Here is a 12,927-nt window from a genome sequence, read left to right as displayed (position 1 = left end):
AAAAATCCATGTAACCACAGCCTCAATTCACAAAGGCTGTCTGCATATACTATGTAATATATACAGAAATTTCATGTTTTGATCTTTTATTCCTTTATAAAACTTCTAGAATGAAAAATTCTCAGGAACACTTAAAGACATTTTTCAGGCAAAATGTCAAAGAAGCAAATTTAAAATAGAAAAGAGCTTCTTATTTTTATCTCAATTCCAGTGGTTTCACAGCAATCCATTTGCCCCATAGGAATCCAGGTTCTGTTCATAACTGGAGCCTGCCCTGTGCTCTAGGGGCTAATCAGACCTGTGTTCTCAGGAAAACCTGCAGTCTTAGCAACGAGAGAGTCACTCTTGAGATTGTTCTGTGCAAAGTTAACACATAAAGGAAAATTATATTACTTTTATTAGTGTAACTCTGCTTTAACTTATAAATATTATTAATATTTCTATAACTAAATTTCATCCCAGATATGGTATGCTCATTGTATGGGGAAATACCAACAATGATCATCTTTTTCATTGGCTAAACTACATGTGTAGTCCATTTTAATCAGGCAGGCCAGTGCTGTCCAGGGTGGGGTCAGGAGCGTTCACTGGCCGAGGCTTGTCCTTGCTGATATCTTGCACCGCACAGCAAGCACTCTGAGTGGCCAACACAAGGACTACACATTTTGAATTTGTAAACAAGGTTGATCTTAGACCTGAAAAGAAAGTATATGTTAAAATTATCTAACAGAAAAACACCTACTGAATATGTTAAAGAAAGACAAAGTTTTACCATGAGAGGGTACTTAAAGTAGTCACTATCGAGGGAGCATTCTTTGGCAGCAAGAGCCAGGCCTTGTAAAATGGGGATAAAGATCTGTAAGAAAAGAAAGAAAAACACAAATACAAGATTACCAAAAAACTAAGAATGGTAAATGTCTAAGAAGGTGCTGGGTCTAAGGTGTCCAGGTGTCTCCTCGCCTTCCTCAAGGAGATCCCTCTTGCATATACAGGAGTCTACAACTAAGCCAGAGTGTTGATTTCCCTGGTGATAAGGTTAACTATGAAGTGATGCTGCTAATTCTCCCACAAGTGTGCAGCCACGGAAGGACTCTAAGGCCCTTGCTCCAGTCAACCAAATTGTGTACACCTCAGAAATGATGTTCTTGATTACCAAGCTTCTACAGGCTGTGAGGAAGTCAGACTAAATGCTCCAATACTTTCTCAATTCTAGCAATACTTTAAGAAATCCTTTAATATTTTGAGGTAAACAAGAAAAACAGACCAATGATGGATGTTACTGTACACATAATTGAGAGCAAAGAGATAGCTGATTAATGTTCATATTGAAAAAGAAAATATTAGTACGATCACCTTGCCTCCATACACATGGCAACCACAATAACCTGACAGGGGAGTTTAAGGACTCTCAGATTTACTTTTACAAGTTCGCCAGTGACGCTGGGTAACACTATGCAAGATTTGCCAGCCAACACAGCTCATCTTTAAATTTTTCAAGGTACCCACCAATCCACATGTCTAGGGAGGTGGTTGGGATTCAAGACCAGTAACATCAAGTAGAAAGCATGAGCAGCAGCAGCAATCTGATCACCAACAGCTATAACGGGAGTATACAAGGAAGCCTCTGGAAAACCTGGAAAACTCCCACCCAACTTCCTCCCATCTGTCTGAGAACCTCTGTCATTTGAAAAGTGCAGGACTAAAAAAGGTGCCCTAAGTTATAAGTGTCTGTGGAGTGTTCTGAGATATCAATGCAGCTCTAAAAGAGAGTGCTGTATCTGTGCAACTTGAACACTGAGGGTAGAAGTAACGTGTTCTCATAAGATGGGAAAAAGGGACAAGAAACTCTCAGGCACAGGCTGAGGAATGCCAGTCTGCAATCAAGAAGGAATGGCCAGCAGAAGCTCCAGAATCCAAAACTAAGTCTCATAACCGGTCATTGAGAAAAGCCTCTGAACATTTTCTCAGGAATACTAGAAATGAAGTATCTTTCCTCTTTCTAGTAGAGTAAGGCTTTCTGTAGACTTTGTCTGCAAGTCAACAGACAAAATATGACTAAGCATAACATTTTTCAGTAAAGCATTAAACTACTTATGTAACCTACATATTTTAAATAATTCTCTTATTTTCAAATACCTCCCAACACTAATGGAAGAATTCTATAGCTATACATTCTCAACTCTAAATTTCAGCGGCTATTTGTTTATATCTGTGAACATCTCTCAAACATGAAAACCTCATTAAAATTCCAAAAATTCATTAATTCACCTTTCTTATGCCTTTGAGGCAGAAAGGTAAAATGCATTTTTTTTTTTTTTTCAGTTCAGCAGCTGCATTTCATTCCTTTCTCTCCAGATAAAACTTCTGTTAACATAAGACAACAGTGTCCAACCCTGTGTGGCTGAAAAGGCATCAGAGTTCCTTCTTTTTCTCTGTGATGGGAGGATGGAACCCAGGCAAGTGCCCCTCCACAGAGCCATAGTCCAGCCCCAAGGCTTTAGAATTCTGTGGGTTAAAATAAACAGGTCTGTGATGAACACACAACACTGTGAATAGGTTAAATGCCATGAAAATGGTAAATTTGATGTTATGTGAACTTAGCCTCAATTACAAAAACCAAAGACGTAATTCTCTAACCTCTGCATAAGTTTGTTCACTAGTAAAATGGTGTAATCTGCCCCTTTCAGCTGATTCTGGGGCTGATTTTTTAGTTACAACTACGGGACTCCTCCATGAGCCCTTTCTGAACAGGAAAAGCATGCTGCGGTGCGTCCAGGGACCACCATAGCTGTGTCGTTCAGCCTGCCTGGGCAGTTCCTTGTATGCCTGAGTTCAACCATCTTTCTACAGAAGGAAAGCCCACTCTACCACCTTCACTATGCCTGTGAGTCACAAGATGACACGGAAGATAAGCAGCCAAGGAACTCCAGGCAGACTACACAACAGGCCCTGGAACTATCTCTTACAAATACTTTGAAGACTGCTAAAAATACAATTCCCAAGAACTCAAAGGTCTTAAAATCAATTTCACAGATATGTACAAAATAGGTATAAAACAAGAGTGAAAGGAATCATGTCAATGCAGAGACTGCAACTGTTCTTCTTTCTAGTCACACACGAAAAAGAAATGCAGTAAATTGTAAAAAACAAAAACAAACAAACAAAAAAACATAAAAATGCTTTCATCAGGGAAAATGGTGTGTGAATTGTGAACACAGCTCAGGCAAAGCAATCTTCACAACACGCAGCACAAAACAGCAAACAGAATGTGCCACCTGTTTCACCTGGCGGGAAGCTTTTAAGACAACATGAACAGCTTCATCACTGTATATGACACATCTGCATTTGCACTTGGTTATGACCACTGGGACACTTAAACAGTGTAGAAATACCTAATGACATAAAACAAGAGAGCAGGCATCTTTCTTAGTTTGGTGGTAAGGAGACAGCCCCTGTGTGGCATGCAGACTGGCTTTAGCTAACTGGGTCACTATTTATGAATCTAACAGACTCAAAGAAGTACTCGTCAGCAGTAATCATATGGAAAAAAGCTCACTGTGCCTTATGCCATCTCCTGGCATTCCCAGGTTAACAAGCTCCTTGAAAGAAGGGACAAAGTTTTGTATTTCTTTCTTAGCTCTCAATGCAGTTAACACAGACCCTGTTTAAAAGACTCAAAGCTGAGGGATACGAGATGGTAGATGAGAGGGAGGCTGCATTCCTCGTCACTCCACAACTTGGGATTCAAGCAGAGGAAATACTGTTTCTCTGTGAGGCAGTGCTTGCGCCCACTGATCACTTGCTGTTTACCACGATCACCTGCCGTCTGCCAGCACAGAGCCTGCTTTTTGGGTGTGGACAGCTCACTGACCACAGCCTATCATCCCTATCATTTACCCGTTTGCCTGCCTTTGGCTTGCGCATTGCCCACTGCCTCACATCCACCCACCGTTAGCCTGCAGACTGCCATCGGATCACCTGCTGCCCACTGTTGCCTGGAAGTCCATTGCCACATATGCAAGTCTGGTTTCATGTGGCTGCCACCATCTTGGGACAACAGCCAGGGCCTACAGGTTTAATGCAGCCATCTCGGGGTGTGGCCACCTCGGTCTGGGCACTCAGGCCAGGGCCTGGAGACATGCTGGGGTTCCTGCAGGTGTGGCGGCACCTGAGGTCTTTCTGCTCAGTGTGGTAGTGGCTGCCATCTGGCTGCCTCTTTGCAGGGTCACTCCCTTGTGTGAGCACATCCCTGGTGGTCTCTTTGCAAGTTCGAAGGGCACTGAGATCTTGGGATTGCAGCAAGACAGGGCCTGGGGAAGATGAAGCCCAGGTCCATCAGATTACAGCTGCGTTTGCGTGGGCCAGTCTGGGTCTGGCAAGCCCGTGGAAAGCTGGAGACCAGGGGGAGCAGAGGTTGAAGAAACTGGGTCCCTCGAGCTCAGTGAGACCTGAAGTGCACGGCGACAGAAGGCGCCAGCTACAACAGGTGGGAAGACTGGAAGAGGGTGTGAGGGCACCTTGCTGTCGGCTCACCCACCCAACTGACCCGGCACCCATGGGACTGCAGCTAACATCAAACTTCGGACAACCCCACCTGCTGGTGGAGAAGGGAAGCTGAGGAAACGCTTGAAAGCCAGCAGAAGCAATCGATCTTCCATTGAGACTTTCCTCCTCTTTTTTTCTTCTTTCATCTTCTCTCTCACACCTCTATCATCTTTGAATCCAAATATTTTTCATGCATCAATTTATTGAGGAATGGGAAGTCTGAATAGTGTATGAAAGTTGTGTTGTGTATGCTTATATTTTTACTTTTTAAAAACGTGTACATATTTTTTCTCTCACCTCCTGTCTCCCTGGATCCTCTTCCTCACTTCTCTCATACTAACAGCCAACCTCTATTAATTCCTCCCTCGTTCTTACTATAAAATTTTACCTGTCTTCTCTCCCTCTCCCTCATAAACACATCTTAACCTGCTTCTGTTCCCTCACTTCCCATCATTTAAAATGGTAAACCCCTTAAGCAAACTTACTGTTAATATTGTAGATAATAATTGAATACTTCACTGCTATTGTGACAAAACTTTAAACTCCTTAACAATAGTCATTTGGTTTAAAGTGGTAAATCATTTGCATTAAGCGCTGTTAATACTGGTCTCCCCCTTAAAGGTGAGGTACTGGAAGCCTTCAGGGACTCTATAAAAATACAGGGTAGACTCTGTACTGCCTCTGCTTCCTACCACTAGATGAGAAGACACACAAACAGCATGAAAAAACAAGGGAACAAAGCGCCTCAAACAAACCAAGATGTTCCAACAACAGAATCCATAGACAACACAGAAGAAGAAATGTCAGAGGAGTTTAGAAAATACATAGTTAGGTTGATCTTCCAAATAAAGGATGGTAAAATTCAGGAAGTGAAACATGTCTTGGAAGACAGAACCTCAGACAATGAAGACAAAATACATACTCTTGAAAATGAACTTGACCACACAGACAAGATGGTAAGGAACCACTAACAGAACTTCCAAGAAATGTGGGACATCATGAAAAGACCAAATTTAAGATTTATCAGAATAGACAAAGGTGTGAAGTAACAAACCAAAGGAATGCACGATCTTTTCAATGATATAATATCAGAAAATTCTTACAGGACCTCAAATGTACAAAATTATAGCATGAGGATGACTAACATACAGAGTAAGGATAGAATTTTAAAGGCTAAGAAAGAAAAAAAAATCAAATTACATATACAGGGAAACCAGTTCAGAACTCAGCTGATTTCTAAACCCAAATCCTGAACATCAGGAGGTCCTGGAATAACATATATCAAGCTGTGAAAGAAAATGGATGCCAACCGAGAATTTTATATCCAGCAAAATTAAGCTTCAGATTTGAAGATAAAAGAAAAACCTCCTGTGATAAACAAAAGTTAAAAGAATTCACAACCATAAAGCCTGCACTACAGAACATTCTCAAGAAAACATTCCATGAGGAAATGAAAATAACAACAACAATGAAAACCAGCAAAGGGAGGAACTACATTAAAGGAAAGGTCAATCAAAGGAGAAAATAAGTTAAAAACCAAAAGAAACCAAAATGAGTGGGAATACGAATCATATCTCAACAATAACCCTGAATGTTAATGGCCTAATCATCAATCAAAGGACATAGACTGGGGCTGGGGAGATAGCTCAGTTGGTAGAGTGTTTGCCTTGCAAGCACAAGACCTGGGGTTCAATCCACAGCACCGCAAAAAAAAAAAAAAAAAAAAAAAAAAAAAAAAAAAAAAAGAAAAAAAAAAAGGCAAACTGGCAGATTGGGTTTTTGAAAAAGACTCTACAATATGCTGTCTTCAAGAGACTCACCTCCTAGGAAAAGACATCCACAGACTGAAGGTGAAAGTTTGGAAAAAACATGTCACTCACAGGAACTGCGTAAACAAGCAGGGGTTTCCATCCTCATATCAGACAAAATAGACTTCAAACCAAAGTTAGTCAGAAGGGAAAAAGAAGGACATTTCATACTGCTTAAGGGAATCATATACCAACAAGACATAACAATTGTAAATATATATATGCCCCAAACAATGGAGCATCTATGTACATCAAACAAACCCTTCTCAATTTCAAGAATCAAACAGACCACAACACAAAAATACTGGGTGAATTTAACACACCTCTTCCACTACTGGATAAATCTTCAAAAAAAAAAAACTAAAAAAAGAAACTATAAAATTAAATAATACTAAATCAATGACTTAGACTTAGCGAACATTTATAGCGTATTTCATCCATCATTTAGCAAATACACTTTCTCCTCAGCAGCGCATGGATTTCTCTAAAGTAGACCTATCTGTTATGCCACAAAGCATTTCTCAGCAAACACCAAAAAATGGAAATACTGCCCTGCATTCTATAAGATCATAATGGAATAAAACTAGAAATCAACAATAAAATAAAAAATAGAAGCTACTCCAACACCTAGAGACTAAACAGCATGCTATTGAATGATGAATGGATAAAAGAAATTAAGGAGAAATTTTAAAAATACTAAGAGGTAAATGAGAACACTGATATAACATATCAAAATCTTGGGGACACTGATGGCAGAGTTAAGAGGAAAGTTCATTGCATTAAGTTCATACATTAAAAGAATAAAAAGTCAACAAATAAATGACGTGACATTACATCTTGAAGCCCTAGAAGAACAACAAATGACCACCAAAAGCAGCGTAAGACAGAAATAATTAAAATCAGAGCTATAATCAATGAAAATGAAACAAAAGGAACAATTGACAGAACAAAAAATTGGTTCTTTGACAAAACAGAATTGATAAACCCTTAGCTAGGCTAACAAAGAGAAAGAGAGAGAAAACAAATTACTAAAATTTGTGCTGAAAAACAAATTATCATGATGGATACTACTGAAATAAAGAAGATAATTAGAAACTATTTTGAAAATTTATACTCAAATAAAATAGAAAAACTTGAAGACATAGACAACTGTCTAGAGACATATGATGCACCCAAACTGAATCTGGAGGACATACACAATTTAAACCAAGATCAATTTCAAGCAATGAAATAGAAGATGCCATTAAAAGCCTACCAACCAAGAAAAGCCCAGGACTAGATGGATTCTCAGTTGAGTTCTACAAGACCTTCAAAGAAGAACTAACACCAATACTCCTCAAATTATTCCATGAAATAGAAAAGGAGGGAAACCATTCAAACTCATTCTATGAGGCTAGTATCACCTTTATACCAAAGCCAGACAAAGACACATTAAGGAAAGAAAACTTCAGACCAATATCCTTGATGAACAGGTGCAAAAATTCTCAAAATTCTGGCAAATCACACAGAAAAACATTTAAAAAGATAGTGCACCATGATCAAGTGGGGTTCATCCCAGGGATGCAAAGTTGGTTTAACATACGAAAATCAATAAACTCAAAACACGACCCATCAATAAACTTAAAGACAAGAAGCATATGATTATCTCAATAGACATGGAAAAAGCATTTGACAAAACACAGCACCTCTTCATGTTCAAAACACTAGAAAAAGTAGGGATGGTAGGAACATACCTCAACACTTTTACAAAGCTATCTAAGCTAAGCCCATGGCCAACATCATCCTAAATGGAGAAATGCATTCCCTCTAAAAAATGGAACAAGAAAGGTATGCCCTCTTTCACCACTTCTATTCAACACTGTCCTTGAAACTCTAGCCAGAGCAATCAGACGAAAGAAATTAAAGGGATACGAATAGGAAAAGAAGAACTCAAACTATCACTATTTGCTGAAGATATGATTCTACATATAGAAGATCCAAAATATTCCACCAGAACAATTCTAGAACTCATAAATGAATTCAGCAAGTTAGCAGGATATTAAGTCAATACCCATAAATCAAATGCATTTCTATACATAAGCAACAAATCCACTGCAAGAGAAATTAGGAAAACTACTCCATTCACAATAGCCTCAACAAAAATAATATACTTGGGAATCAATCTAACAAAAGAGGTGAAAGACCTCTATAAAGAAAACCACAGAACACTAAAGAAAGAAATTGAAGAAGACCCTAGAAGATGGAAAGATCTCCCATGCTCTTGGACATGCAGAATTAATATTGTCAAAATGGCCATACTACCGAAAGTGTTATACAGATTCTATGCAATTCCTATTAAAATCCCAAAGACATTCTTCATAGAAATAGAAAAAGCAATCATGAAATTCATTTGGAAAAATAAGAGACCCAGAATAGTAAAGGCAGTCCTTAGCAAGAAAAGTGAAGCAGAAGACATCAAAATACCAGACCTTAAAATGATACTACAGAACAATAATAACAAAAACGGCATGGTAGTGGCACCAAAATAGACATGTAGACCAATGGTACAAAATAGGGGACACAGAGCCAAACCAAATAAATACTGTTATTTCATACTAGACAAAGGTGCCAAAAATATACATTGGAGAAAAGATAGCCTCTTCAACAAATGGTGCTGGGAAAACTGGAAATCCATATGTAACGAAATGAAATTAAACCTCTATCTCTCACCCTACACAAAAATCAACTCCAAGTGGATCAAAGACTCAGGCACTAGAACAGAGACTCTGCGCTTAACAGAAGAAAACATAGGCCCAAATCTTCATCATGTCAGCTTAGGACCTGACTTCCTTAATAAGACTCCTAAAGCACAAGAAGTAAAATTAATCAATAAATGGGATGGATTCAAACTAAAAAGCTTCTTCTCAGCAAAGGAAACACTTAATAATTTGAAGAGAGAGCGTACAGTACGGGAAAAAATCCTTACCACATGCATTTCAGATACAGCACTAATCTCCAAGATAAAGAACTCAAAAAACTTAACACCAAAAAAACCAAATAACCCAATTGATAAATGGGCTAAGGAACTGAACAGACACTTCACAGAAGAAGAAATACAATCAATCAACAAACATGAAAACTGCTCATCTTCTCTTGCAATTAGAGAAATTCAAATCAAAACTACTCCAAGATTTCATCTCACTCCAGTCAGAATGGCAATTATCAAGAATACAAGCAACAATAAGTGTTGGTGAAGATGTGGGGTAAAAGGTACACTCATACATTGTTGGTGGGTCTGCAGATTGGTGCAACCACTTTGGAAAGCAATATGGAGATTCCTAAGAAAACTTGGAATGGAACCACCATTTGACTCAGCTATCCCACTCCTTGGTTTATACCTAAAGGACTTAAAATCAGCATAATATGGTGACGCAGTCACATCAATGTTTACAGCAGCTCAATTCATAATAGCTAAATAATGAAGCCAACCTAGATGCCCTTCAACGAATGAATGTAAAGAAAATGTGGTACATATTAACAATGAAAAATGAAATTATGGAATTTGCAGGTAAATGGATGGAGTTGGAGAATATCATGCTAAGTGAAAGAAGCCAATCCCAAAAACTGAGAGGGTGAATGTTTTCTCTGATAAGCGAATGCAGATCCACAGTGGGGGGTGGACAGGGAAGGACAACGGACCTTTGTGCAGAGGGAGTGAGGAGGGGCGGGGCGATGGGAATGGAAGGACAGTAGAATGAGACGGGTATCACTGTCCTATATACATGTATGAAAAAATTTAAATTTTATCACTGTCAAAAAAAAAAAGATAATGAAAAAAATTTTCAATACCTCATATTACTTTACTACGCTTACTCTGAAATGTACATTTTTCCTGTTCCCAAATGAAACTGATGTGTACTAAGAATAAAAGATAAACAAATAAATAAATAAAAGACTCAATGCTTGACTGATTAGTTGAAATGGGCACATGATTTCAATAGTGCTGCTGTCAAACCTCAAGAAAAGCATCTTACGTGGGTCTCCTCTCTGAACAGATAACACATGCATGTTCGAATCTGGGAACAGAATTTCCAATATATGGCATATTTGGAAGTCAGCCTCAGCACAGAAGCAGTTAGGCTAACGTTAGTAGCAAGCTCACACATCCCTACCTGCTTGAACACTTCCTCATCCTGGTGAGTGGTTCGCACCAGTTCTTGAATGAAGCCATATGGGAGATTCCTACATAGCATGTACGGCACGAGGAAGGACGGCTGCTGCATGGACCTGTGGACCCAAGAAAATCACGCTATGATGAAGTCAGTGCATTACAAGCCAACACGGCACGTGAGATGTCACAGCAGCACCAACCGCCCAGGCAAAGCGCCAACTCCAAATCTTGCAAGTACTCTGCCTGACAGTTCAACGCAAAAGATAAAACTTTCTTATGAAGAGCAATAATTTCTTGGTCTTTTAAATGAGACAGCAGGAAATTTCAAAGACCCCATCTCTTTCTCCATAGAGTCCTTCAAAAAAGAGACATTAGGGGCTGCGGCTGGGGCTCAGTGGTAGAGCATTTGCCTAGCATGTGTGAGGCCCTGGGTTGGATGCGCATCACCACAGAAAAGAAAATAAATAAAAGTACTGAGTCCATCTACAACTAAAAAGAAAACAAGAAAAAAAAAAAAAAGAAACATTAGGAACAAATAAGCATTATATGTTTCTTTTACTTATTTGTTGCTGTCTCATCCAAATAGAAAAAAAAAAAAAAATTAAGATGAGCAGTAGTCTTTTCAAATATCTTAATTTTAACCATGGAACATATATATATATATATATATATATATATATATATATATATATTTTAATAGATTTTTAGGGCTGAGGCTGTGGTTCAGTGGTAGATCACTAGCCTAGCATGTGTGAGGCCCTGGGGTTGATCCTCAATACCACATGAAAATAAAATGAAGGCACTGTGTCCACTTACAACTAAAACAAAATATATTTAAAAAATAATTTTTAGTTGTTGATGGACCTTCATTTTATTTATTTATTTATATATGGTCCTGAATCAAACTCAGTGTGTCACACCTGCTAGGCAAATGCTCCACCACTGAGCCATGATCCCAGCCCTGAACCATGGAACATTTAAAATTTTGCTACCTGTATGCTGTACACAGTGGTGCATACCTATAATCCCAGCAGGTCAGAATTCTGAGAAAGAAGGATTGCAAGTTCAAGGCCAGCCTTGGCAAGTTGGTGAGACCATGTCTCAAAATAAACATTAAAAAGAGCTAGGAATGTGGCTCAGTGGTGAATTGCCCCACTGTAAAATCCCCAATGCCACCCCCAATATTTATAAAGGGAAATTTTGGTACATGTATACAATTTTTTTTCGTTTGAAGAATTTCAAAAACAGATGGTTATGGTACAGAAAATAATACAGAACACACAGAATAAATAAATGTAACTATCATTTTTCCTTTAGATATTCTTGTATAAGAGAAACTGAATATATACTATTTTTAAAAAAAAATATTTTCTTAGTTGTCAATGGATCTTTATTTATTTATATGTGGCACTGAGAATCGAACCCAGGGCCTCGCACATGCCAGGCAAGCACTCTACCACTGAGCCACAACCCCAGCCCTACATACTCTTTTTTAAACCTGACCTCTTCATGGAATTCTCAGAAGCAAACACAAAGTAGTTCTTAGGATGATTTCCAAATTACTGATTCTACCACTCTGCTTTATTACTTAGGAACAGAAAATGATTCTGTGCCACCAGGAAACTGATGGTCTACACATTTTATCAAGTATCTCCACTGATTCCAAGCAGCTGGTTTTAAACTAAATTATAATTTTCTGTAATTCATGTCCATCTATTTAAAAAATGAGCTATTTTAAAAAGGACATGGGCCTCTTAGAACATAAAAAATTTCTTTAAAAATCTACTTTGCACTGCTTTAGGAGATAAAGTAGAAACAGTCCTCTATTTCTGAAGTATCTTAGAGAAGAACAAAGCTCTCAGACCATTCAAACACCTTCGACTTGCAGGTCAAGGGAGTTGTCTGCATGTGGCCCGAGTGCAGGGTCCTCTGCCTGCTGACCTCAAGCACACGCCCCGCGAGGCTCTGCATACCTTGGCTGTGTCAGGGAGCCCTGCAGGACGAGCGCGGTGTGGGATATGCACTGGGAGCGGACGTTGCTCAGAAGCTGGCTGACTGCTGGCTGGCTGCACATCTGAAATGGACAAGAAACCAACGACACTTCATCCCAAGCTGCTGGAAACTGCCAGGGGCCAGAAGAGAGTATGAGAGCCAGACAGGGCTTGCTCTTCTCTGTCATTATTCACCATCAACGAGGGGCAGTAAACATGTCGTCCAGCCCACTACACGGCCTCTGCTGAAATCCACGCTCAGAAGAGGGGGGTTAAGCACAACCTTAGCGATGTACCTGCTCCCTCTGCCTCTGCTAAGGCTAAATAGGACACTCCCCAAAGAGGCCCTTCACAAACGTGAAACTGACAGGTGGACAATCCGATTAGCTTCCAATTTAAAGTTAGAACTAGATAACGAAATAAGAGTAAAATG

General features: G+C 39.2%; 1 protein-coding gene across 3 annotated transcripts in view; it reads right to left on the bottom strand.

The window, feature by feature from the left end:
- The window catches only part of UBE4B (ubiquitination factor E4B), a 121,518-nt gene that overhangs the window by 39,231 nt on the left and 69,360 nt on the right, over nt 1–12,927 (bottom strand). For all 3 annotated transcript variants that reach the window (XM_079142873.1, XM_079142874.1, XM_079142875.1), the window contains 3 exons: nt 12,477–12,577; nt 10,505–10,619; nt 773–856 (listed from right to left, as the gene is read on the bottom strand). In XM_079142873.1, the coding sequence (XP_078998999.1) occupies nt 773–856; nt 10,505–10,619; nt 12,477–12,577 (300 nt within the window). The remainder of the gene's footprint in view (nt 1–772; nt 857–10,504; nt 10,620–12,476; nt 12,578–12,927) is intronic.

This window comes from Sciurus vulgaris (genome assembly GCF_902686455.1).
Source record: "Sciurus vulgaris genome assembly, chromosome: 1".
NCBI lineage: Eukaryota > Metazoa > Chordata > Mammalia > Rodentia > Sciuridae > Sciurus > Sciurus vulgaris.
Note: the sequence above shows the minus strand (reverse complement) of the source record. Positions and strands in the feature narration are given on the sequence as shown.